This window comes from Eurosta solidaginis, chromosome 4 (genome assembly GCF_040869045.1).
Source record: "Eurosta solidaginis isolate ZX-2024a chromosome 4, ASM4086904v1, whole genome shotgun sequence".
NCBI classification, from domain to species: domain Eukaryota; kingdom Metazoa; phylum Arthropoda; class Insecta; order Diptera; family Tephritidae; genus Eurosta; species Eurosta solidaginis.
In genome coordinates, this window is record NC_090322.1 from 105,098,002 (window position 1) to 105,125,805 (window position 27,804).

A 27,804-nucleotide genomic window follows, 5' to 3' on the forward strand; every position below is an offset into this window, starting at 1 on the left:
AGTGAGAAATCCCTTTCCAACCTAAATTTTCTACCTCCATGATTTTATACTTTATACTGTTATGGGTTTTAGAAAAATATTAAAAAAAGTCGTGAAAAGTTATCTTAAACTTTTTGGTTTTTTAGCATTAAATATTTTTACTAAGGCTTATTTTAGGATTTTTTGGTACATCTAGTTCCCGAAACACTGTTCACAAAAATGTGATGTGAAAATCATAGTTGCCGGTAGTGCACCAGCCTTCACTCACAGTTGACTGGTAATGCAAAAAATATCAGCCTCACTCAGTTATACTGCCGTCCATAGCAAAGAGGTAGTAAAGTGGAAAAGGTAAGGTGAAATCAATGATATTTATATGAAGCGTGAGTTTTACTTTTGTTTTAACTAGAAAATCGTTTTATTTGGTACACAACAAAAATTAATGAATATGACCTATTAAATGACTTTCTGGAAAGCCATTATATGTGATTCTGGCACACACATATGTAACTCTTTTTAGACGAAAACTGCCTTCCTGTCTTGTGAATCTAAAAGTACTCAAATGAAATATACTGGTTTTTTTTCTCTATTTTTCATAGAACAGTTTTTCTTAAAAAAAATTTATATTATGTTATTTTAGTATTGCAATATGACATTTCTATGTATAACTAATTTTCATACAATAAAAGCAGTAATACTTATTTTATACTTCTTTCATGTCTTGGAAAATTAATTTACTGTTTCTTTTTTGGAAATTTGAAGTACAAAACAAATTTTAAATCTACATTTCTCTATAAATTTGAATTTTTAACGACTAATTTTTTAGTTAATAAGTAAATTGAGGATTATAAATAAATTGGCATCAAAATTCCTAAAAGACAGTATGGGAACTTGATTACCTTCTTGCTATAACTTTTTCACTAAAATTTAAAAGTTAGTAATGAAAGTCTAATGCAATCAAAATTTAGTGCACTACACCCAACTTTGGTGAAAATTATTTAAAGCCTAATAAATCACCAAAATAAAACCCAAATAATTTTAAGAACCATTATTTTTTATAATTCTTTTTTAGTGTATTTTTTAACATATCACGGTGTGATTCTACTTCTCAAATCGGTGCACGAATATCTCCTAAGATATTTGTCTCTCTGAAAAAAATTATATTGCGGGAAGTTTGGGGGAAAGCAGATCGTTGTTAGGGTGAAAATTGTTTTCGCAGTTCCATATAAAAACTGGAATCTGAAAAATTGGAAAATATTATTTAATACAGTAATTTAAAGTCAGTCAGCATACGTGTTATTGGCTCATACTAAGCATAATTGTGCCAACAATATTCAATATGAAAAAGATCAGAGTAACGTAAACATGAATTCTAGCAAAGGAGGGCAATCAATATTCCCATTGAGGAGGACATGCAGGAACATGAGGCCAGAAATCGTTCTTCTAAACTGAAGAGTTTGCATATCAATCAATCTACATCGCGAAATATATGACGGAATAGGCAAGTCAAACCTTAATTGGAACAAAGCAAAGTGCAGGAACCTTTTTTAAACACTTTCGGGTCTATTCGAATGGATAGTGTAGAAGGGATTCCAAACTATGGCCATATATTCCAGCTTAGACCTAACAAAAGCATAATAAAGTATTTTTTCCATGTAGGGATCCTTAAACACACGACTATTCCGTTTTATAAGGGCAAGGGCGGCATAAGGCTTAGATATAATAAAGCTAAGACCACCCAGATCTTTAATTTTCGTAAGAGAACTAAGAGCGAAAATCGAAATGAAATAAGAGGATTGAAGGGGTGTTCGCGTTTTGTGGTAAGTTACAAAGCAGCATTTGTCAACGTTTAGAACTAGCTTATTTCGTCTACACCAGCGTCGAAACAGTTAAGCTTATGTTGAATAACTTCAATATCAGTGCTACTTTTTACCATCATGAAAATCTTCAAGTCGTCAGCATAGAAACGATGATGACAGAACTTGAAACAGGAGCTGGCATTATTAATAAGTATTAAAAATAGTAAAGGTCCCACTATACTACTTCGGGGTACCCCCAAAGTGGCAATGTAAGGAGGTGATCTCGCATTGTCAATAATAACAAAGTTAACTCTGTTGGCAAGATAAGATTTGATCCAATCGAGGAAATGATGATGATAACCGACGAAATGCAATAGTTCGAAAATACCAAGAGGTTAGTAACTGTTGACCTACCAGGTACAAACCCATGATGCGAGATGGAAATGTAAGGTTTAAACTCAATGACGAGTTTACTACTAACAATACTCTCAAATACTTTAGTAAAATTAGATAGATTGGAAATTGGGCGATAGTTTGAAATATCACATTTATCACCTGCTTTAAATATGGAAGTAACAGATGCTACCTTCCACTATCTAAAAATATGCCTAACTTCAGCGAGAGATTGATTATTAAACCTAAGGGTTGGCAAATCGAATTTGCTTAAGTACAAATGTGGACAGTCCATGCACGTCAACATGTTTTGAATTTTTCAGTTCAATTATAGACCATGATGAAATTAATATTCAGGTGTTCTCATCCCGTTGACGTTTTCCCTTATTCTGACCAATCAGTAATCAGTAATGGATAAGGGATCTTTAGATTCAGATATCCAATACCTTAGGCCACTTGATAAAGAAATTAGATCTGAAATTCTATTGAGATCATTAACCAAACAATTTATTTGCAAGAGTTGTAAGCTAAACGGTTCATCAGTAGATCTCATGAGGACTATTAACATTAGGTACTGGTAGTGAGCGTGTTATCATCTATTGGGGACCATACAATTTTACTTAAGTTATAATCTCCAAAAACGCATAGCTGAGCATTATTACTAACTACATCTAAGTTCGCAATATTATCAACATGATCACAATACAATTTGTCGGGCTATTAGAAGGAATATAAGGCACGCAAAGGTAGAGCATAGTTTGCAGGCCGATGATCGACACACATAGCTGGTCAAGCAGAGAATCCGGGTTTCTTAGGGCAATAACGGCAGCTTCCGGATGATTTCTTACAGCAATAAGTACCCCGCCACCATGCGTAGTATCAGTAACTATACTATCTCTATACTTGCGAAACACTGTAAATAGGCTTGTGTGAAAGAATTCCTCACTAAAGAACTCAGCCTTAAGCCACGTCTCCACCAGAACAATAATGTTGTAGTCACGTACGCAAGTGACAGCATATACAAAATTCGCATCCCAGACATGTTCTGGTTGTATATTTAGACTCTCGGCGACGTGATTAGCCTCTCACATTCCTCAGATCTGGACCGTCTTGAAAAAAACTCAAAAGGCCGAACGTTTATGTCAGCCGGCCGTACTTTTGGAATGTGAAGGCTATCATAAAACTAAGAGGTTACACCTAGCTTGAAATTTGGGCTGCGAAGACTGTCGATTTCAACTGCTCTTTTGACCAATTTTATGAAGGCGAGATACTTAGGATCAATCTTTGAGTGTTTCGCAACATACGTAATGATATTGTCCTCAGAAACAGTGGGCTTAAATGGCGATATATGTAACCATTTTTTTCTTTTTTGTAATAACATCTAGCTCTATCATGCACTTTAGACCATCCAGTTGCATCATGAATATTGTGCCTGAGGCACATAATTTTTAGTTTTTCTGGCATAGTATGTAGTTGCATTTGCGGCTTCGGCATTATTCAAATTAGCGGCGCCAGAATTAAACGCATTAGCAGCAGCAGAATTATTCACAGCTGATCCTTTAACAGAAGTAACACTGGTAGTAGCGGACGGTGGCAGAAAAATAGAAGAAAACGAAGAGGAGATAATTACAGCGAGAGCTGTAGGTGTTGATGGTCGATGCGTTATTGGCAGAAAGTAACTGTGAACCGTGCAGAGGAGTGTTGAGGGTGGGCAAAACATACTGCGAACGCGAAAAAGTAGGCACAGGTGAAAAAGTGCAAATATCATTGCTATCCTTGGAAACAAAAGCGCACGAACTCACTGCAGTTTTGAGCGCACTTATTTCGGCAGCTAATACATCAATACAGCCACTGCCGCTTTTTGCTTTAGCACTATCTTTGATTATATTGCCTTTTTTCCATTGTTTTTGTTGTTTCTTTTAATTTTTTCACTGTTTACAGATACTTGATTACTGTAAATTAGAGATTTTAAACTGTCTATTTGGTTGGACAAGTCCTTGAATTTGACCTCAAACGAAGTAATGATGGCTTCCAGCGCAAGCTTTTGATAAGGGAGGACTGCGTCAAAGGCTTTAGAAATTTTATCCGGTGCATTTACACACTCAAGGCACCAATAGCGAACATTAAAATTAGCTTTCACCAATTTAACGTCATACTCAGTGATGACACCCTTACAGCACCCGCGGTGAAAACGCTTCCTGCAGAAGCCACTACATCACTAATATTGTCATTACGACCAAAACCTTTGTCGCATTTGCCACAGAAATCATCCATAATTAGTGCAATAAAAACAATTTAACGCAAAAAAATGGAAATAAAACAAATCGAGCAAATCAAAAACACGTCAGCACACGATGAACGATAACAACGTAATTACATATGTACATACTTTAATTATGTGAATTTTTCATGCAATAAATGATTAACCAATTAACGGTCATCAGATAAAACTGATGCACCCTGAATACATATCGTTTTATAATGCAGGCTGACAGTTCAAAGGGTTATATAATTCGAGTGAAATTTTGAACACCTTAGTTTTAGACCATAATTTATTATACTCCGCCCTGAGAACTTAATATTTGCAAATATAGAATATATATCTCTTCGTGGCTCCTTTATTCCACCAAGTTTGGCTATTTATTATTATTTATTTGTGTATATGAAATGCTTACGCCCACTTGCAGAATGTCAAGTTAACTTTTTAACTAAGAGGATTAAACTCATACATTTTTGCCAATTTTTTTAACTAACCCCGGGCCGTTCTGGATGTGGGCCGAAGCTTTGGAGCTTGTCTGGGGGTAAACCAATTGATGATTGCACATTTTCTTGATAAGAGTGATAGCTTAATACAATATATCTATGTACGTGCAAGGACTGAATCCGAAATCGTTTAAAACCGTTTAATTTTGCGCAGCCGAAACCGGAACCGGTTCCAAACAGTTTCGCCAAAAATGCTAGATACTGACAACACAAGAATTCTTTATTTTCATTTTTGTGTACAATTAGTATTTTTACATTAATAAATTAGTAAGGGAAAATTTTAAATAATAACTAGAGCTTTTTCTAATTTTCCATGACACAAACATTTTTTTTTTAATTTTATTAAAAGCGTAAGACAGGAGAAGAAATTGCAAAAAAGAACTTTAATTAGATTAGTTATTAGAAAATTGTATTACTAGGTCTGCTTACCGGACCCAAAATATGTGCAGAGCAGTTTAGACTAGAGCACCTGTGAAAAACGAATATAGCAAGTTGGCTTGACCCACAGCAAACATCTCATGAAACACTTCAGGAGACAAATTTGAAACCAGTTGACACGTGACTAGTTTTACTCAGCGTGCTTTTCACATATACACACATAGTCCGGTCATGAATTTTAAAGTAGTAGGGAGGGAAAAGTTTTGGTACTCTTTTGCTACTTTTTTAGTACTTTAGCAATGTAAACAGAGGCAATAGGAAGAAAAAGTAGAGGAAGTTGGGGGAAAAGTAGAGACCAAAAGAAAGAGTGAGAGTAAAAGTAAGAATAAGGGTAACGGTTTGAGAGAAATTAGTAAAAAGAGGTTTACAAGGAAGAGAAGAGTAAAAATAATATGAGGGTAAGATTAAGAGTAATAGTGATATTTAAGCTTGAATATGAGCAAGAGCAGGAAAGTAAGAGGAAAAACGGGAAGATTTATGGAAGAATGAACGGGATAGCGAAGTTGCATGGGTCGACTAAGGTTAACTAGAAAATGTAGAGTGGAGAGGAAATAAGAGACGATGGAAAGGGTTAGCCAGAGGAGAGGCAGAGAAAGTCGGAACCATGTCTGTCGGGTTTGATCATACGGCTATTCCATGTTTGTCTTAATGTTTCCAGGGTCAGACCGAGCTGTTTCAAATAAAGTTTGGTAGGCCGCATATTTATTTTTTGCCATCAATGAATTTCTATAAGCTCTAATTATTTCAAGCATCGTTGCTGTAAAACCTCTGCCGGTTTAAAATTTTAAGCCAGCCACCATTTTCTGCTCAATGAACCTAAATCTTCGTTTACATATGTAGATAAATGTTGGGTTAAGGGACCGTATACCGCCGGTCCATAGGTGTGTCATGACATTGCTCCATTGCTTGCATGTTAACAAAATTGTAATATTTTGAATGTTTACAAGTTACAATGCCAAGAAGATAAAGCAATATTTAAATGTTTTACGACTGAAGAGTCGTACGCAGCTCTAAAGAAATTCAAAGAATCTATACAAAATGACACTCCAGAAATTCTTAAGAAAAATGTCATCTGTCAAGTTTTCTTTTGCAGTACGCAGCTCTTAAGTAGTAGACATATTCCAATACTAATTTCTAAAGTTTTTTAGGAACAAGGCCACACAGTAACTGTGGTTTGCCAAGAAGTAATTGATAGTGCATTACTTCTTAAAGAAAAAGTGATATTTCGTACGGCAAAGACGAACATTCATAAAAATCAATTTAAATTCTATAATATATGAGCGATGTGCATCAATGTTCATGCAAAAGAAATAATTCAAAATATTTCTTTAGCGTTTACTTTAGAGCTACATATGGCTCTTTAGCCATGGTATAAGAGTTTTAGGGTTAATTCATTTGGAAAATTTTGACGAAAATCATGGTTCAACTATATGGTTGGCTCATCTTTACAGCTACAACATATCGTTGTTCAGATTGTCGAAATCTGCGTGTTGGTGTTAGGCGAATGGAATGGAGAGAAAACATAAAACTTTGCTAAAACAATAACTTAAAGTGATGTGAAGCTATTTTTTTTTGAAAAATTGAGCACCACGGCATAAATAATTGTGAATGTGTTGGTTACATTTTGCGTTTGCCATCTCCTTTTGACAATTCCTATACCAGGGAAATGAAAAAATGTAATGTTGTTGTTGTTGTTGTAGCGATAAGTACACTCCCCGAAGGCCTTGGGCATGGTGGAATCACCAGGTGAAGTAAATAAAAAAAGACAGAAGATGTACGCTATCTGAAACGGTAGTGATGTATTTTCGACGGTCAGAAGAGGGTACAATTTTTACCCGCTTCGAAGAAATAGGAGTAGAAAAATAAATACCTTGCTACGAAAGCCATTACAGAAATTGCTGTTTTCAGCATATCAGTGCAAAATTGCATACAAAGGACCAGTGCGAGTTAACATTACTTTTAGGATCGAATAAAAATAAAAAATTCAATTTGGCCACTTTAACTGATCTCAATTTCAACTGCAGTTGAAACTTTCATTGAAAAACTGGACATAAAAGAAACATGTATTATTCATAAAAAGTACATACATATGTACGTCAGTTATTTAGTTGTACTTTTCTGCCTTTGGCGGAACTGAAATGTGTTTCGGGTTCGATGAAAAGTTTTACAGTCACACTTGGAAGTGATCGTGATAGTCTTTAATATGTTTCCGTCCCTTAAAATTCATTGACATGTTCATCTGCTTTATTGATTTCTCGTTGAGAGTCGGGATTAAAAAATATGCTCTTCTAATATATAACAACAAACTTAATCAGAAGATCCCCCAAGCGTTCTTGACAGGTGAATTCATGATGCATTAATAATGTTACCAAGTTATTATTTACCAAATATATCTATATATATATAGACTAGCCCAGTGGCATTCGGCCTAGAACGATAAGATGCTGATCCAAAGGGAGCTGGATGCATATATTCGAAATTACAATCCTTAAGTGTAACATTCCCCTCATCTTAGTGTTCTAATTTTTAGGGGAAGATCCTTGGTTGAATATGACGTGAATTCAAATAGTTTGTTTTAACAAAGTTCTTTTTAAATTTTTTTGGGAAAAAAATAAACGTATGTATATAATGATAATGTCAAAAATATGGAAGTATTAGTTTAGCACGGCCTTACTTATGGAAGAGAACACCAAAGATACCCTAACTGATGAATTTCTGTTATTAAATCCAGTAAAGGTCCATTGATATTCACCTCATAGTTTATGTAAAAAAGGACTAAAAGTGGCATATTTTACTCCTGAAAAATGGAAAAAGCAACACTTTTTCGGGGACAACATTGGTGAAAAATTTTCAGATAGCCGAATGACAGAACAAAGAAGAATTTAGAACGAGACAATTAACGGCTTACTTTACCTGGTTATTCCACCATGGCTTTTGAGATGCTGAACTCGAATATGTATCTCATTCTGCATCTCTTTCTAACACCCGCTGAAGATAGCCGGATCTTATGCGCCGTCATATTGAACACCCTGTCAAAACGCTAAAAAGTAGCCATATTGAACATCCTGTCAGGCAGTTGACGGATAAGATATCACACTTGTTTTATCCACAATGGTTCATATATTGTCAAACAATAATTTTCACGAAAAGTGTCAACAAAGTGTATAACGATCGTAATTTATATGAGCGAAAACGCTTTAATTTTCTGGTCAATTGTTATACTTCCATTTTGTGAGTTATGTTAGAATTATTTCTATTAAATTTCTGGTTTACCTTTAAAGTGAATTTTTTTTTAAACCAAAGTTTAATATGCTTATGAATATTAAACGTATGTATATAATGATAATGTCAAAAATATGGAAGTATTAGTTTAGCACGGCCTTACTTATGGAAGAGAACACCAAAGATACCCTAACTGATGAATTTCTGTTATTAAATCCAGTAAAGGTCCATTGATATTCACCTCATAGTTTATGTGAAAAAAGTACTAAAAGTGGCATATTTTACTCCTGAAAAATGGAAAAAGCAACACATTTTCGGGGACAACATTGGTGAAAAATTTTCAGATAGCCGAATGACAGAACAAAGAAGAATTTAGAACGAGACAATTAACGGCTTACTTTACCTGGTTATTCCACCATGGCTTTTGAGATGCTGAACTCGAATATGTATCTCATTCTGTATCTCTTTCTAACACCCGCTGAAGATAGCCGGATCTTATGCGCCGTCATATTGAACACCCTGTCAAAACGCTAAAAAGTAGCCATATTGAACATCCTGTCAGGCAGTTGACGGATAAGATATCACACTTGTTTAATCCACAATTATTCATACATTGTCAAACAATAATTTTCACGAAAAGTGTCAACAAAGTGTATAACGATCGCAATTTATATGAGCGAAAACGCTTTAATTTTCTGTTCAATTGTTATACTTCCATTTTGTGAGTTATGTTAGAATTATTTCTATTAAATTTCTGGTTTACCTTTATAGTGAATTTTTTTTAAACCAAAGTTTAATATGCTTATGAATATTGCATTCGACTACATATATCCGTTATTTAAGAAGAAAAAATTATTACGAGCATATAATAAGTAAATGTGGAAAACTTGGGCTATAATTTCACCATTGTCAATGATAAATACTTGGATAAGCAATCGATGCTATTAACACTCTACAATACTCCACATGCCAACCAAAAATAAAAAGAAATATAAATCATGTTTAAGACACTCATATATCCCCTAATCAAACTAACATTCAAATTATCTAGGACTGCATAATATTTTCTTATATTAAAATTTCAATGAAAGTACATCAAGTTTGTTTTGTCTTAGTATTTTATGTGTTTTGACCTCCTGACAATGAGGATGTTTTCAATTTTCTGAGGCATTTCGAATTTTGTTTCTTAACTTTTACTGACTGATATTCATTTAACTTTCCTGAGATAAGGAATTGGGATTATTTACCATTAACATGCGAGGTTCCCGGGGGGGGGGGGGGGGGGGGGGGGGGGGGGGGAATGGGGGCTGTATTTTGTATTGACTGTAATGAAATATATTATACTATTCTACATAGTAGTTTCTTATCACAAACCGGATTTTTACTAATTTTTAATTTTGCTTGCATTTTTACGTTCTAGGGGAGGGGGAGGGGGCATTTTTTAAATATATATAGTGATAACGTAAAAAAGCAAGAAAAATTAAACATTAGTAAAAATCCGTTGTGTGATAAGAAACTACTATGTAGATTAGTATTATATACTTCATTACAGTCAATACAAAGCAAAAGTCCCCCCCCCCCCCCCCCCCTGGAACCGCGCATTCCATTAGAATACTTACATAGAAATAATTTAAGACAACTAAATGAATATAAATAATTAGTTATAAAATCAAGGTACTGGCATTTGAAGTTGCACTTTGGTAGATAATTCTCATCATGCGTTGAAGCATAAACACCTAAGTTATTTGGATCGCATCATAGCAAATCAGGTCAGACATCCTTTCGCAGTGGTAACTGACGCCAATTATGTACACCAAAGGAGACAGCGGCGTAACAATAGGGTGGCAGGGCTGGGCAAAATGACACGGGCCCCGGGCCAAGACGCCGCGAGCCCAAAAATATTTTTTTACATTGTATCTGAGTATTTTATTTTATTTGAGTATTGACGATCGGGGAATTCTCTATTTGGTTTTTACTTTTTTCGTGGCGCTGCTGCTGCTTCGAGCTTGCAACACTATGTTAGGGGAATTCCGGACTTGATATTTTTTATGAGGGCTCTACTGACTGCGTATTCTTTGTGCGATTATTTTGACAATGAATGATTTGTATCTTTGATGTTTCGTATTTGTTTTTTTATTGAGTATGAAAATGATGGCAAAGTAAAGTTGCATTATTCAATTACTAGAGGTTTCTTCTCCAATGATGACAGACCTTTGACACTCCCAAATTGAGGAACACGGTAATAATTCAATCCCCTTCAGTGAACAGTGAAATTGTAGTAGAAAAGTATCTTTGGTAGTATATTAGTAGTGATAATAAATCTGTAAATGCCAAAAGTTTTTGGGGAAATAATTCATTTTCTACTAAATATTTCGTGAATTGATAAAGTTATGTTGGTTTGGTCATTCTTTCAGAAATTGTTTCAAGAATGCCGTACGTTAGAATTTTATTCAAAAATGCACTATCTCAAAATTTGTTTCAAAAGCTCCCTATATGAGCATAAGTTCAATACTTTTTGTCATAAGAGGGAGTTAATGAAAAGCATTCTGAGATGAAGCGTTCTTCAATCTAACTCTAATATATGGCGGTTTTGTGACAAATCCTGAATTGGGAAATTTTTGAAAAATATTTTGAGATTGCACGATTTTGAACAGGCAGCGACATGGGGTGATACTCTACTCAACAGCCGCAATGAACTGACAAAAATAAAAGAAAATGGCTTATTGTCTTAGAACTTTGTATTCCTACCTTGACTTGGACAGAAGAGTTAAGCTTTTGTGCGGTCCTGCTACACAGGACCACCTTTTTATTCAGAAATTTCAGAAAGCTCTTTTCCATTAAGTATTCATGGAAGCGTTCCGAATAAACCGTTAATTTAGAATATTCGGAATACGTTCATTTGATACTACCTCACGAGGTCCGAATATATCAAATAAGTATATACATAATATTCCAAATATAAACCGATTCCCCAAATTCTTAGACGAATGTTCCGAACATACGGAATTAATAGAACAGAAGGTCGACTTTTAATACGCGCCCAAAAATATCGAAAGAAGTGTCAAAAGACGCGTATTGACCTCGATAACAACAATTCGAAGGCGCAAATAAAAATTTTAAAAAGGGTGCATCCCTTGAAGCTTGCTCCGCAGGCGTCCCAATCAGATTGGGTGAGATTAAGAGAAGGCTAGAGGTGCACATTATCGACCAAGCGGGAAAGGCGTGGGTTCAAGCGCGGGGCTGTAAAGTATCGCAGATTATATGTAAAAAAATCTACAACTGCCGCCAGGTTTGTTTGATTTTAAATATTCAAACGACCATCGACAGAGAATTAATCGTTATTCAATCTTATAATTTTTTTGCAAAAAGAAGTGTTCTGTATGAATTTTGTGACAAAAAAGTATAACATGTGTAAAGTTCAGTAATATTTAAGTTTCACGTTATATAATTGCGAATGTTATAGCGTCTTATAACGTTAATGAAGCGGTTTCGTTTTTCGCCAAACAACACGAAATCATTTCTTTAAGTTGATTTTGATTTTTAACGAAGCGAAATGGTATCGTCTCGTTTGTTAAGCATCCTTGCAATATACTCAACACCCGCACGTGGGAGTACGCACGATAAGAACGTACCCGTAAAGGTGTATTTGCATATCTTTTCTTAGAATGCGTTTAAGCACAGAGAAACCACATTACGTTAAATATTCATCATTTGGCACACAAAATAGTGTTTTTGTAACATAAATTGAGATTTAAAAATGTTCGGATGTCCCACTTGAGAAATTTTCACTCAGGTTCGTCAACACATTGTTGTGCACAATATGAGTAAAATAAAAAGAGGATAACATTTTTTGGCACTGACACCTTTTTCGTATAAATGGATCAGAAGACAGTTGAAAATGTGGCTTTGAGCATAATTAAAGAATTTTGGTTTTGAATTTTTAACAGCTAGTGTAATCAGCTTTTTAGAAACAAAGCCATAAAGGTAGAGTGCAATTAATCAGAGACTAAATTTAATTATTATTTCAAATTTAAAAATTGAAAAAGTTGTCCCGAAAAAAATTTGATTTGTAATAATTTTGAAATGAAAATAAAATTTTTTTTTTTAATTATAAGCATGGTTCAACTATATGGTTGGCTCATCTGTACAATAACAAAATATGTCTGTTCAAATTGTCAGAATCTGTGTATTGGTGTTGGTGCGAATGGTATGGAATGGAAACATAAAACTTAGCAGTTTTTGTAAGTGTAATTAAATGTTGCCAATGTGTTGGTTTCATTTTGAGTTTGCTTATCTCCTTTTGACAATCCCATCGACCATGCAATGAAATAAATAAAATCCGCTGATGAGATGAGCCAACCATATAATTGAACCATGATTATAAGGCAACGTTTATTTTACGGTGTTTATAACCATTATGAATGATACATCTTTTTTTCGTTGGCAATAGGAAAATAATTAAAAATTTTCTTTTGTTCATTATAGTGGGCATCAATATTCTGCAAGGTCTGACCATACTGACCGCTGGTTTGCTTTATAGCCAACTATTTATCTCCTTGTTTGAACACATTGGCAAGTAGTACATAATTTCCTGGACAAGTGTTATTTCCCAACCGAAATATTACCAATTTAATTTATTTATAGTCCGACGGTAAGTTCCATCTAATGGAATTGGAGAATCGGCCTCATCATCTCCCTTGCTGCTAAGCAATGAGGAAAAAGAAGGTAACCTCCATAACTTAAGTATACTCTGCACATCGGTCTTAAAATTTTCCGTCATTCACTGAATTTTGACGTCGCATTTTCGTTCGTGCTTCCGATCAGCCTCCAAATCATGATCATGCGAAAAATGGTGTTTGAGTTCTTGATGCCTAAGATGATAGCCCCAACCAGTACTTGGACCTTGAAGAGTCTGTAAAACCAATGTCTGGAGCTATGCCTGACAACAATCATGTTTTCATTGATTGATCATTGAGTCATAGATTTGGTTTAGGGCTTTTTTATCAGGAGATAAGCAAGTAGCTTGGTAGGTTTTGCCGATATGCTGCCTGATACTACTATAACCTCCACAAATTAGGATGTACTAAATCGTGAAGACTGAGTTTTCCGATTGTGGCACTAAAAATTTTGCCCACCCTTAGGACGATCCGCCAGCATATCCGTTGTAAGGGTCATCCTCACATGCATTTTTGCAATAACTTTCATTTAAATTAAGGTATCGTAATGCAAATTGGTACACGTGGTATTCTGGCCACAAGTAATGCTTCCACTAAAATGGGACTTAATCGGGATATAACGATGCCCCTTTTTAATTACCAAATAATTCTCATCAATGTATCTTCGATATCATTGTCAAATACCTCAAGAATCACTCATCTTATGTTGTCAGTGTCTTTTAGAGGATTTTTCTTTTCAATTGCTTACTTAGTCCAACTCCCAGATAAAGTCCATTGAAATAAAACAAATACAAGGCGCGATAATCTCCGAAGAGTTTTTAGTCCGAGCTTCTCTTTAAATTTGCGTCGTGCTGCTTTTAATTTTTGTCCAAATTGGGACCAACATGTTTTACGCCCACTTCTAACGGCATCTGTAAAGCATATCAGTTTTCACTGGGAAGCTTTTCATGGAAGAAATACACTCAGAATTTTGCCAAATCACTTCCGAGCAGCAATCGCAGATGCTAAAAATTTTTTCTAATTGAAAAAATGGTTTCTAAATTTTTGATGTTGCTTTGCCCGCGCCTCGAACCCTGGATCTTCGGCGTGGTAGGCGGAGCACGTTACCACCAGACACTGCAACCAACAATAACGTTGTTGTCAAGCTGAGACTACGATGACTCTTTGCATAATGATATTACATCACGTCAGCCTGATCTCAGATAGCCTAGGCTATTGCAAAGACTGAACCCAACCAGGAATGAACTCATTCGGTCAGGTTTTCACTATGCTCAGGATCTTTTTGAGAGCATCCGCCATCTTTCTCAAAATAACTTTTGATAGCCCGAAAATGAACTTACTTCTTATATACTGGTATACCTTAAATTGTGCAAAACACCACAAATGAGAGTTCGAACGCTTCGCTGTATAGGTAATGCTGGTACACTCCGGTTGAAGCCTCCAGTGTATTTGTGTAACAGGTCAATAAAAAACTTGGTTTCCGGTCAATTCAATAAGTGTCATCTATTGCTAGGAAGAGGTTGCAGAGGAGCTTTGTGGGGGAACGAACAAAGTCGCCTCTACCTGCATTATAGAATAAAAACTACAAAGCAACGAAATAATTAATATCTACTCTAAATTCTATTAAAATTACAACTTTTCTTTCCAAAGAAATAAAATATTTATTGCTCATAATAATTATCAAGAAACGTAAAAAATAAACCTTGACAAATAATTGTTGCCGGAAAAACAAAAATTAAATTTTGGCGCTGCATTTTGATCCATTGACATCTGAAAAATTTCGGTCTTAATTTATGTTGCAAAAACACTGTTTTGGCCGGCTTTGATACCAATTTTCTTGTGCCAAATGATGAATATTAATTATAATGTGACTCAACTATTGAAAGGCATTCTGAGCAAATATATGTAAATACTATTTTACGGGTACGTTCTTATCGTGAGTACTCTCACGTTCAAGTGGTGAGTATACTACTCATAACATTTATTGACAAACGCCGTGGTGTGGGGTAACGTGTTCCGACTACCACAACGAAGTTCCTGGGTTCGATTCCCTGGCAAAGCAACATCAAAGGTTTAGAAACAAGTTTTTTTTCAATTGGAATAAAGTCTTTCTGAGCGGGGTCGCCCCTAGGCAGTGATTTGGCAAACATTCCGAGTGTATTTCTGCCATTAAAAGCTTATCAGTGAAAACTCATCTGCCTTGAAGATGCTGATTAGAGTCAGTGTAAAACGTGTAGGAAAAACTAAAAGCACGACCCAAATTGGAAGAGAAAATCGGCCTAAAAACTCTTCGGAGGTTATCGCGCCTTGCATTTATTATTTTTTTTTTATTCCCAATTCGATCCATTTCTCAACGGCATTATAAACAACTGATTTTTGCACATACAGTATTTTTTTTTACAAATAATTCGATGCAGAACACTTTTGCACCATTGATTACGAAAAACATTTAATTATAATAATAAATTTGAAATTATATGCTTACAGAACGATTTATTCTGTCGGGGGCCGTTTGAATTTTTAAAATCGAACAAACCTAACTGAAGATAGATTTTTGCAAAAAGATACAACAAACACGTTGTTTAGCAACAACAATTATTTCCATCGAAATTGCTTGACTCATGCGAAAAGGACGTCGAAGCCTGTCGAAATGGCGTATTCGCAACTAAAATGGAGATCTAAGGATTGTCTTAAGGAACTTTCACCTTAATGCGAGGAAAACAAAAAAAAATTTAATTAAAAAGATTTGTTTACGCAATACTAGGTTCGTTTTTCTGTTTATTGTAGCTCAAAATAGAGTCCATGTACTCCCTTTTAAAAATTACAGGCCACTTTGTAAGCGACGTACATAAATGTTTATGTTTTTTTGGACTTGTGTAACTAGACGAATTTTCAAGCAAGCGAGTCTGAAAAAACGCTTCAACTAGCTAAACAGTTTCATCACGGAGAAAACATACAGGTTGTGGAAGGAGTTGTTTGTTTGTATGTATTTCATCCTTTCGCCACCTTGTTTTGTTATTTTCGTTTTTCTGCATGTTAGTATGTTCATTTCATTTGTCCGTCCACAAAATAAGGTCACCTTTTTTCGTCGACTGTTGCCAAAGCGATTTCATCACAAACCGCTTAGCCAACTCAACTTTGCGTTGTTTCTTTCGATGCAATTCGCTAATCTACCTACTGCTTTATTTCAACCAGTTTGCAAAGAAATGCAACTAATTATATTGCTTGACCCAGTGAATATCGAATAGTAAATGTATCATTTGCAGGAATTCAAGAATTTAAATGAGATTTGCACATGCTAAAACAAATTGTAATAATTTTTTAAAGTTCTAAACACTTCTTGTTAAAAGGATCTCAAGCTTTAATTCTTTTCATAATTTTCTCAGTTCCCACATTATTTTTGAAAACATTTTGGGGCAAATGACAAATCCCTTGTCAAAGCGTAGTTAAACAAACCATTACATTCTACTTTAATAAATGCGATGTAAAACATGATCAGTTTCACGTACTACCCTTAAATACATAAAATAAAGCAAGGGGCGAACCGGCATGGAAGAATTTGTTTTTAATTTGAAGAATTTTTTTTTTTAATTTTCGATATGGCTTTTCCAGAGACTTCAACCCAGCGCCTTCCTTAAGGTAGGCGGAGCACGCTTCCGTCACACCACGGCGACCCCATCTAAAAAACCTGAACTCCTTATAACGCCATGGTGCCTTTGCTTTTCCCTCTTTAGGGGGCTGCTGTAGCTGATATATGCATGACCTGAGAAGGATGGCCTGTCGATTCATACCCTAATATATCAGGCTCAGAGCTCATAATATATCAATCACATTACTTGACGTTGGCCCAATATATATATATGAACGCTACCCCTGCTAGCCACCTGTGATACGCATTTACACCCGCGCCTATGACAAGTCGTCGTTTGCACCCTCCTTAATCCACCAGCATTGTGGGTCCCATCCATTACGACCACCTCTAGGTTTTCAGTGCTTAGGCCTTGCCATGACTACAGGTCTAGCCCTGTTTTCCGTCTTTGCGTAATAAACGCTGAATCTGCGCGCTGAATCCAGATGAGAGCCGTCAGCGCTGTATCAAACGAACCCTCTTTAGGAGCCAGGAGGAGCTTTCTGGACGTCACTTTACTGTGGTGGAGGTTTATCTGTAAGACTCGGATCGTCTTGATCATGATACCTATCAAATGCTCGTCTACGTACCTACACTTTTCGGTAGACATCTGCCCTATGATATTGAGTTTTGTATGTATTAGTTTCGAGAATTTTATTCAATAGCCCAAATCTCTTGTAGTTATTGTTGTAGCAGTGCTTCGCCCCATCCAATAGGTGAGAACTATCACAAATTGTCATCAAAGTCCTCCAACGGGAGTCCAAGGAAACTTGCTGTTTCAACAGGGGTGGACCATAATAAGAGGGGTGTTACGAGTCGTTGGTTCCACAATAAAGGCACAACATTAAAGCAAGCTGCATAAACACATTAATCATCATTTACCCACATATATACAAGGCAACAGAGAGATACTCACCATCAGCCGAAGTAGTACTCACATATACACACGCATATGCCTATGTGAGAGACTATAAACTACAAATACATACGCATATAGCTGGTAACCAAGTAAGATTCTGGAGGGAGAAGCGTCTAGACATTTTCAGAAATATGCGGACAAGGCAACAGAGAGTATAAAAGTAGAGCAAGCTGATTAGTCAGCAATCAGTTTCATTTAGGCATGCTATTGGTTGTGAAGTATAAGTGTTATTTTGAAGTACTTTCAAAGTAGGCTAATAAAGACCATTTTTCATTATTGAATATTTGAGTTATTTATTCAACAGTCTAGCGATACAAACGTTAGTAGAAGGTGTAATAAGTTGCACCAAATTCGCATCAAATGGACTTATGCCAGTTCCAAAAATAATAACAAAATGAAGCCAGGAACTTAAAACGTAGACTTAAATTATAATGGATGTTTTTATAAATTTTTCTTTATTTCTTTTAAATAGCTCCTGAAACTTCACTTCTTATCTAAAAACGTGGATAACTATGGCATTGGGTAATAAACTTGAAAGTTTTATAAATCAGGGTTGACACTCAAGGAGTTTTTTTCTTCTACCAAAATCAATTTTATAACCTACCAAAATGGCATTCGACCTACTAAAGAATTTTTTTACAATACGTATATGACACTGCACAGTATTTAGCAACTTTATATATACTTTTTACACTGGTGATGAAATCAATGGTTAATATTACTAAAGTAAGCAATTTTGTGAATTAGGTTGAACTCGTTGGTCAATAAGGACATCTCATGTGTTCATAGTTAATTTCGCGAGTACGAAAAACTAAAAAATAACATTCGCGAACGCAGCAGGCAGTTGCCTTTCGAGGTCTCGGTAAAGTCCGCACCCCGCTCATCATATTTTTGATTTTGTGGGTCATAATGCCGTTACCTGCGGCAACTAGTAAAAAAATTGATAAGTAGAAAACACCCTCTTTCTCAAGAGAACAAAACACTTCGTAAAAAAAACTAATACAATATGAAAAATGCTTGACGCAAAAGAAAATATAAAATAAACTAAAAAATTGTATGCTAAATGAAAGCACTTAGCACACTTACCTGATCGGAACTGGGTGATCGACTTTGTTCTTCCTTATTCTCTATTCGTTTTGGACTTCTCGGATTCCTAGAATAGGGATCATTGGCACCATACAAGTCAGGACACACGGCACTTAATAAACATATTTTTTGTACAATATCAATAACGACAAGTCCATATTCTGTACCATATGCCATACTAAAATTGAAAAAACGTATATTTAATTAGTTCATGGATCCACATATTCACAATATGTATATGGGAGTAGTCAGACACAAAACAATAAATCTCTTCAAAGTCTTTTCTCCAGGGAGTAAGATTTGAACCCGCTCTCCCACGATGATAGATCAGCGTTGTCGTTTTGATACAATTGTATTTTTTGTATACACTTTTTTTAAAAAATTCGTGTTTTAATACTTTTTTATTATAAAATGCCCAATTTTTATACATTTTCGCGATTTCTGATAGTTAATATAATATCTATTTTCTTAAAGCATAGCACACGCGATGAATAGGAGACCTTGTGAATTGCTTAACTATAAAAAAGTCTAAACGTGTAAGTTTGGGAGAATAATTATGTTTTTTTGATAAAAATTTAGTTGTAGCGTTTTTTTTTACATAACAATGATTGTATAAAAATAAAATATGGGCAATTAAGTTTATTATTTAATAATTTGTGTATTTTATTATGATGGAAAAACTGAAAAAAAAATTAATAGCCGATATATGCGGCTATTCTGACCCTGCCAAAGGTCTCTTCAGATGTCTTTGTATTTTTTACATCAGAAATTGTTTTTGTTTAAGTGACTTAAACCATTCGAATTTTTCTTTCGTTTGTCATTTACATTGAGTGCGCTTGTAATTCTCAACTAGTTAGTGAAATATTCTAAAGACATAGTTTAACATTTTTATCCCGAATACGGGTTGTTCATAGCAAAATGAGGTGCTCAACACACAGCCAATACCTCAGAGCCCAAGTGCTCACCCCTAGTTAACACATGGCAGGCGCAAAAGCGGTGTTTTCACACCGAAATTGGAAAGCTTTTGCCTCAGAGTATACGTTCTCGCTCCAATTAAATACGTGTACAAGAACAAACAAATAGTATAAACATATAAAATAACATACAGTCCATTAGAACAACCAAAAATACAATAAAGACTTCACATACACTGAATGTGTCCATAATGTTACCAGAATTTGTTTGACGACCAAACTGAAGAACCCCAATCACGTGCCAAGACATATGTGGTAGAATTTCCTCTTGGCAAATACTATCAGTTTTCTAGAACCCAGCTTAATTGCTGCCTCAAGATCTGGCAACTCTGCCGCCCCTAATAGCTGGAGCCTTGACCTGACGAGCGCTGGACATGAACAAAGAACGTGCTTAACCATTTCTTCCTTCAGCTCACACTTCCTACACTTGCTGTTACTGAAGAGGTCTAACTTATAAGCATGTGACGCCAGAAGGCAGTGTCCAGTCAGTATGCCCATCGTGAGCCTTAAGTCTTCTCTCTTCAGAGATATGAGCCACTTTGTGAGTTTAATATCATAGGCTTTGCACATGATCTTAGAAATTTGGTGGCCCCGCGCTTCTGTCCGCGCCTTTCCTGCTTGATGGATCATATGGAACTCCTGTCTATTTTTGATTTCTCCCAAACGGATTGGACGGACGTCTATCGTCGACTCAGCGAGTGTTGCAACCTCCTTTGCCAAATCATCGTTCTTTTCGTTACCTTCTATCCCTTTATGCCCGGGAACCCAGTAAAGATGTATGGTCCCGCCTGAGCGAAGTTTTTCCAATGCTTGTTTGCATTCCACGGTTTGCCTGAAGCAAGTTTAATTGAATGGTCAAAGCACAACCGATTTTCTCGTGGATTCTTATTTCATGGACCAAATTAAGTCAGAATCCAAAATTTAAGCTTGTTCTACCGAGCCGTTTTTGAGAAAATTCGATTTAAATTTTGAAAATAGCAAAAAATCCGTACTAACTTTTTTGATCTTTTTTGATTTGTGGGCCGATTTGGCTCATATTTGGAACACATAATACATACAAGAATAGAAATCGACTTATGAAAAAAAATTGAATATCTGGATCTTTGCGCCACCTAGCGGCAATTTTTTTCGCAGGCCGTTTTCTATTCATGTATGTATAATGTATTCCGAATAGGAGCCAAATCGGACCACAAATACGATTTTTGTGAATATCTCGATCCATGCGCCACCTAGCGGCAATTTTTTTGCATAGGTCGATTTCTATTCTTGCATGTATTATGTGTTCCAAATATGAGCCAAATCGGACCACAAATCAAAAAAGATCAAAAATTTTAGTACTGATTTTTTGCTATTTTCAAAATTTAAATCAAATTTTCTCAAAAACGGCTCGGTAGAAAAAGCTTCAATTTTGGATTCTGACTTAATTTGGTCCATAAAATAAGAATCCACGAGAAAATCGGTTGTGTTTTGACCCTTCAATTAAACTTGCTTCGGGCGCACCGGGATTCCAGAACATTTCTTGATGAAGTACTGTGTGAGATTATTGCCTTAACCGCAGCCTGACTATCAATATATAAATTGACGCGACTGCAGCTTAAGCACGGTTCCTCCAGAATTTCTGCTGCTTTCTTCAATGCTATAATTTCCGCTTGAAAAACGCTGCAGTAATCTGGCAGCCTGTAGGATCTACTAATTTCTGGGTCGACACAGTAAACAGCAGACCCAACCCCTTAAATTAATTTAGAACTATCCGTATACACGTGTATAGCATGTTCTGCACCCTGCCGGCACCAACCCTCCGGCTAAATTGTGGCCCCAATATTTCTTTCGAAGCTCAGGCACGGGAGCATATATTCCCTTTGCCCGATATTAGATGGCGCTATACTGCTGTGGTCATAAGGCCTGCACTCAAGCTGCCCCGAAGTTTAAGCCTTGTTGCCATTGCTAACGCGATGTTTTTGGCCGTTAGGTCTGCAGGCGAGATGTGTAGAATGGCATGCAATGCTGCTGTCGGGGTAGTTTTGAAGGCTCCCGTTATGCTAATCATTGATACTCTGCATACCCTCTCAAGTTTTTTGGTATACATACTTTTTTGTGTGGCGGTAAAGAATGGGTTTGAGAATTGCCGTAAATACCCAATGAGAGAGTTTGGGTCATAGGCCACACGTGCATCCTAGCATCCTCGCATAGAGTGCCGCGGAGGCTTTCTTCGCTCTCTCTTTCACATGGAGTTTCCACGACAACTTACTATCTAGTATAACTCCTAGATACTTTGTGCTATATTTTTCTTGCAGGGTTACCCCTTCAAACTTAAGCTTAGTCCAATTAGGGACCTTATACTTCCTAGTATATAATACTAGATTGGTTTTTTCCGCGTTGGCGGTTAACCCAACTGCTGATACCCAGGCATTTACATCCCGAAGTGCCTGATCCATCATAGAGCTGATTCATAACCACCCTATGCAATGCAGTATCGACTGACTTGGCTCTTAGGTGATGATTACATTATGTGTGATTTTCTCTTTATTCCTCGCTCTTAGCTGCTGAATACATGTATGTATGTCAAATATTATCTTCGCTGGTAGCTATGCTGTCGACATGTATGTATGTGTTTCTGTTTGCTTTGATGTTTACATATACATATGTCTGGCTGTTTGCTTTGCTTTGTGGTGCATTTATTTACTAGCAGCCTATTGATGTATCGAAATGGTAATATTCGTCACATTGCCCTCCACCTAAGTCTGATCGTCCCAATGAGACACATTTTTCCATATAATCGTGCCAGCCTTTCCAAATGAACTTTCATTTGGTTTCGTGGTTTTTGAATGGTTTGTATGCGGTAAACAACATCGTTGATCCCTTTTACAACTTTGTATGGGCCTTCCCAGTTACAGTGAAATTTCGAAATTCCTTCCAGAAAACCTTCCGAATTAATTGCTTTGTCGTATCTGGCTTTCATCTTGTCCCTCATAATCTTGGGTCACTGTCTTACAAGGACATTACCAAAAATTACCTTTGTTGTGTTGTTTGTCCCGTTGTCTCATGCACTGCCGATCGGTAAGCCATCAAGAATTAGGATATGTGTGTATCCCCCTCTTTATGGAACTTATCCACTACTTTCCTTAATGGCTCTTCCAAGGTTCTATTGAATAGTTCCACCACACCATCGGACTGAGAAAGCAATGCAGCTGTCCAAGTTTTTTGAATGCCCAATGTCTTTGTTGGAACCCAGTTGATTTAAAATTCCTGCCTTGGTCAGAATGTAACTCAATTGGTACTACATACCTTGCAACCCAATTGTTTGTAAACACTTCTACTATTGTTTGTGATTGGGTATACCTCTGGCTATTTGCTGAAATAATCCATAACCACCAACGGGTATTTGTTTTTATTTATTATTATTTAAAGTCGACGACAAACTATGGTATATATAAAAGATATATAAATATAAAACTCAAAAGTTAAAATTTAAGATATATCGAGATTTCAACAATGTTATATTACAAACAAAGATATATTATTTAACGTTATAGTAATATGAGCAGAAATAAGATCTTATACTAGCGGAATGCATCAGATTCCGCTCAACATGATTTCGGAATGCAGTGGATTCCAAACTTGCTGTTGGAATGAAACAAGATTCCAATCAGCATGTCATGGGAATCCGGCAGTGCTAAGAGTAGTGTAATGAGGATACGCCATCACAAGGCATAAAAAAGTAACATGAATTGTGATGTTGGAATGCACCGGATTCCAATCAGCTCGATGCCTGACCCATAAGATTATACTGCCGGAATGCATACGATTCCGGTCAGTGACTCATGAAAAAGCATGTTATTAACGTTGTTGGAATGCGCCAGATTCCAATCAACACAGTACTGACTTGTTCCTTCTTAATGATACATGTTGATAAATGTTCCTCCATCCTTATACGAGATAGTGCCTGTTTTTTACGGAAGAAATAAATGCCGGCAAATTAAATTAGCTTGTATCTCTTAGATTAGTATTATTGCATTACGTATATTGGCAAAAGAACATTCAAGGCTGATACAGCTATACAAGTCATTTTAGTGCGCGCACCAGATAAGAAGAGGATCATTTTTAGCAAAGTTTCGTCGACAAAGGGGTAAATAAAAAGGAACGCAGTGTCTGGATACTCTAGGGGGAACCGCAAAAAACAAGCGGCTGAGAAGGTCCGGAGATTCAATTTCTCCTATAATGAGATTATGGATGAACAATGCCCCCAGTAATATTCTCCGATTTTCCAGAGTGGGTACGTTAATAAGAAGAATTATACTTCTGTATGGAGGACTTAACTCAATCATATCTACTCCCATCGCTAAATTATTCAATAAGTGCTTAAGTAAAGGTATCTTTTTAGACGCTTGGAAGCTTTGCACAATATTGCCAGTCTACAAATCGGGTAACCGAAATGACGTATCTAACTATAGACCCATTGTAAAACAAAGTAATTTTGCAAAAATCTTCGATCACATGGTCAAAGCTAAACTATACGATCACGTTCAATCATATATCTCTATACATCAACACGGATTTGTACCCTCGAGATCAACTTGCTCAAATCTGGTCTTAATTACAAACAAAATAGTTAACGCCTTTGAGAGCCAAGCACAGTTAGATGTAGTTTACACTGACTTTTCTAAGGCATTCGACAAGGTAGACCACTCCATTCTCTTGGAAAAACTCAAAGCATTCGGTATTAACGGAAACCTTCTTGATTTTTTCTCAAGTTTTCTTATGGGACGAAAACTTTTCGTCCAAATTGAATCCGCTAGATCTCAAACTTACATACATGCTTGGTCAGGTATCCCCCAAGGTACACATCTTGGGCCTCTCCTCTTTTTACTATTTATTAATGACCTTGCTGATCAATTTTCAACTGCGGGTTGTCTTATGTTTGCGGATGATGTTAAATTATTCCTAAAAATTCAAAATACAATTGACTGTTCTAGTCTTCAGTCTGATCTAAATAATCTCTCTAATTGGTGTATATTAAATCATCTCCATCTAAATATTGGTAAATGTTGCGTCATCATGTTTGCTAAAAACGTGTGACTATGTACTAAATGGACAAAAATTGTGCCGTAAAGATACTATTAACGATCTAGGGGTTATTTTCGACTCTAAGTTGACCTTTTCCAACCATGTAGACTATGTGGTGTCGAAGTCTTTTTCTATGATTGGTTTTATACGCAGAAACACTGTGGATTTTATTGACCCACTTACTCTCAAAGCGCTGTATATATCTTTAGTGCGTAGTCATTTGGATTATTGCTGTATAATTTGGAACCCTTACTATCAAAATCGTACTTCTATAATTGAAAAGGTGCAAAGGGTGTTCACTAGAATGGCTTCGCGTCCTCTGTCATGGCCTGATGGGCTTCCAAACTATATTGGCACACGCAAGTTGCTAGGTCTACAAAGTTTGGAAGAGAGAACGGCTTATTTTTCTATTATTTTTGTGCATAATGTGATGAATTCTAGAATCAACTGTGAACTCATTTCTAATTTAATACATGTTCACTCATCAAGTCTTAATTTAAGGACAACTCGTTTATTCGATGTAATTTTTCATGCAACCAATTATGGTTTCAAGAGCCACTCACAAGATGCGCTCGAATATGCAATACATATGCTAAAAATTTGAATTTCAGTTTAGAGATAAGTAGCTTTAAGACTAGTCTCTTTATACTTTTTAATTAATGAGTCTGTTAGAACTATTCGGTAGACAATAAGAAATAAAAAAATAAATAAATAAATGCTGGCTTCACTCGGTGAAATGTTATATGCTTACATTTTGAGCAATTTAAATCCAGTAAATTTGTTGTGCATCAACATTGGAATGAGTCCAAGTCGGCCTGAAGAAGATCCAAGGAACTCAAATCGGTAGGACAGTAAGTGTAGCAAAGTTTTGCATCATCCGCATACATTATAGTATGGGAATATAATATTGTCTGTGGCAAGTCATTAATGAAAAGGGTAAAGGGCAAAGGGCCTAGATGACTTCCCTGGGCTACACCGGAGGAAACTCCGAACGATTTCGACAGATTGCACTTGAACAGGACTTTTTGGGTCCGGTTAGAAAGATAGCTTTTCAGCCACATTAATAGGTGAAACGGAAAGCCCAGTAAAGAATAAGTAACTCATGGTTGACGGTATCACTTCGCTAAAAATCCTTCCATAACTATAGAGGTGAATACAAGCAAATTTGTAGTGGTTGACCTTTGACGAATGAAACCGTGTTGGCATGGAGATAAAAGACTAGAACACTGATATTGGAGTTGACTGGGAACGATCTGTTCAAAGACTTTAGGAATGGCTGAAAAGTTAGCAATACCCCTGTAGTTTTCAACTTTTGACCTACTACCTTTTTTATGCAGGGGTATAATAAAAGACTTTTTCCAAAGTGGCGGGAATGACGCAGATACCAGAAACAGCTCAAATAATTTTAAAATAGGCTCATACATGTTTTCCGCGCAGTACCTAAGAACGCAACTAGGAACATCGTCTGGTCCCGGAGAAAAGGTGAGCTTCAAAGATTGAAGGCTCTGAAGAACAATATCACTATCAAAAGCAGGATTCATAATGGAATTGGAGTTATCTAAGCGATACGGGTATTGACCGGAATGAAACCCGCTGGAGGAATAGGTGGACCTAAAGAACTCTGAAAATAGCTCTGCAACATCGTCATCAGTGCAAGCTTTTTTACATCCAAAGGTAAATGAGAAAGGATACCCAGAAGTTTTCCGCTTTGAATTTACGAAACTGTAAAACTTTTTTGGATTTTTAAAAAATTGGGCTTTACAACAACTTAAGTAATTTTTATTACAAAGCTGATTAAGACGGTGAAATTTAGAACGAGCTATTAGATATTTAGAGAGGTCTGCAGATGCTCCAGCTTTCTTGAATCTCTTATAAAGCCTAGATTAAATGTTATTAAGTGTGATAAGTTGCCTTGAAAACCAAGGGGGCTTATTCGAACATAGGGTATAGCGAGTAGGAATGCATGTATCAAAGAAGCCATCAAGCGTATTGTAAAATATAGAGATTGCCGAATCGACATCAGTGCACGCATAGAGATCCGACCAATCATGGGAAGCCAACAGATCATTGAGCATAAATTGAGGATAATAGTGGAATTTGCGTAAGGGCAGTACCCACCGAGCCATCCACAAGTACTAAATCCAGCATTTTATTTTCACTATTTTGAACATTGTTAATCTGTAAAAAGATGAGGCTAACAAGCAATTGAGAAACTCACGTTGAGCAGTGGGAGTTAAAAAGTTTGAATCACTTATATTAACCCAATTAACTGTTGGCATGTTAAAGTCACCAACACCAACAAGTCGATCGTTATCTCCCAACTGCGAATGCAAATCGCAGATGGCCGAGCTAAGACTAGCATAAACATCCATATCCGAACGAGGTGGTATGTACGAACAACAAACATTTCGCTATAGCTACCGAATGAAAGCCTATCTACTATGAATTCGATATGAGAGATATTTTCCAGCGAAATCAACTCAGATTATAGGTTAGAACAGTACACGGACTTTACCACTTTATTGGTAGATCTACCAACTTTTTGACCCATTTTCATTTTCTACCACTTCTACCACCAAACCCCAAAAATCTACCAACATTTCAATATGTTCGCATTGAAACCAAATACTGCGAGCATTAGGTAAACGTATTTAATTGCCGAGCACAACACTGTGGATTAACATTAAGAGGTGACACTAACCAAACTAACCAATTTTGAAAAATTTGTGCACAAATTCAGACAAGAAATAAATTTGTTTATGAAATAAATATAGTAAATGAGCACGCAAATATTTTCCTGCACTATTTTCATCAGTTTTTTGTGAACGAAATGATTTTGAGTGAAAATAAAAAAAATTTTAAGTAA

At 36.1% G+C, this 27,804-nt stretch overlaps 1 protein-coding gene across 14 annotated transcripts in view; it reads right to left on the reverse strand.

Moving 5' to 3' along the window:
- The window catches only part of Tomosyn (syntaxin-binding protein tomosyn), an 835,312-nt gene that overhangs the window by 540,955 nt on the left and 266,553 nt on the right, over positions 1 to 27,804 (reverse strand). For all 14 annotated transcript variants that reach the window (XM_067782366.1, XM_067782362.1, XM_067782363.1 and 11 more), the window contains one exon: positions 18,901 to 19,078. In XM_067782366.1, coding sequence (XP_067638467.1) covers positions 18,901 to 19,078 — 178 coding nt within the window. The remainder of the gene's footprint in view (positions 1 to 18,900; positions 19,079 to 27,804) is intronic.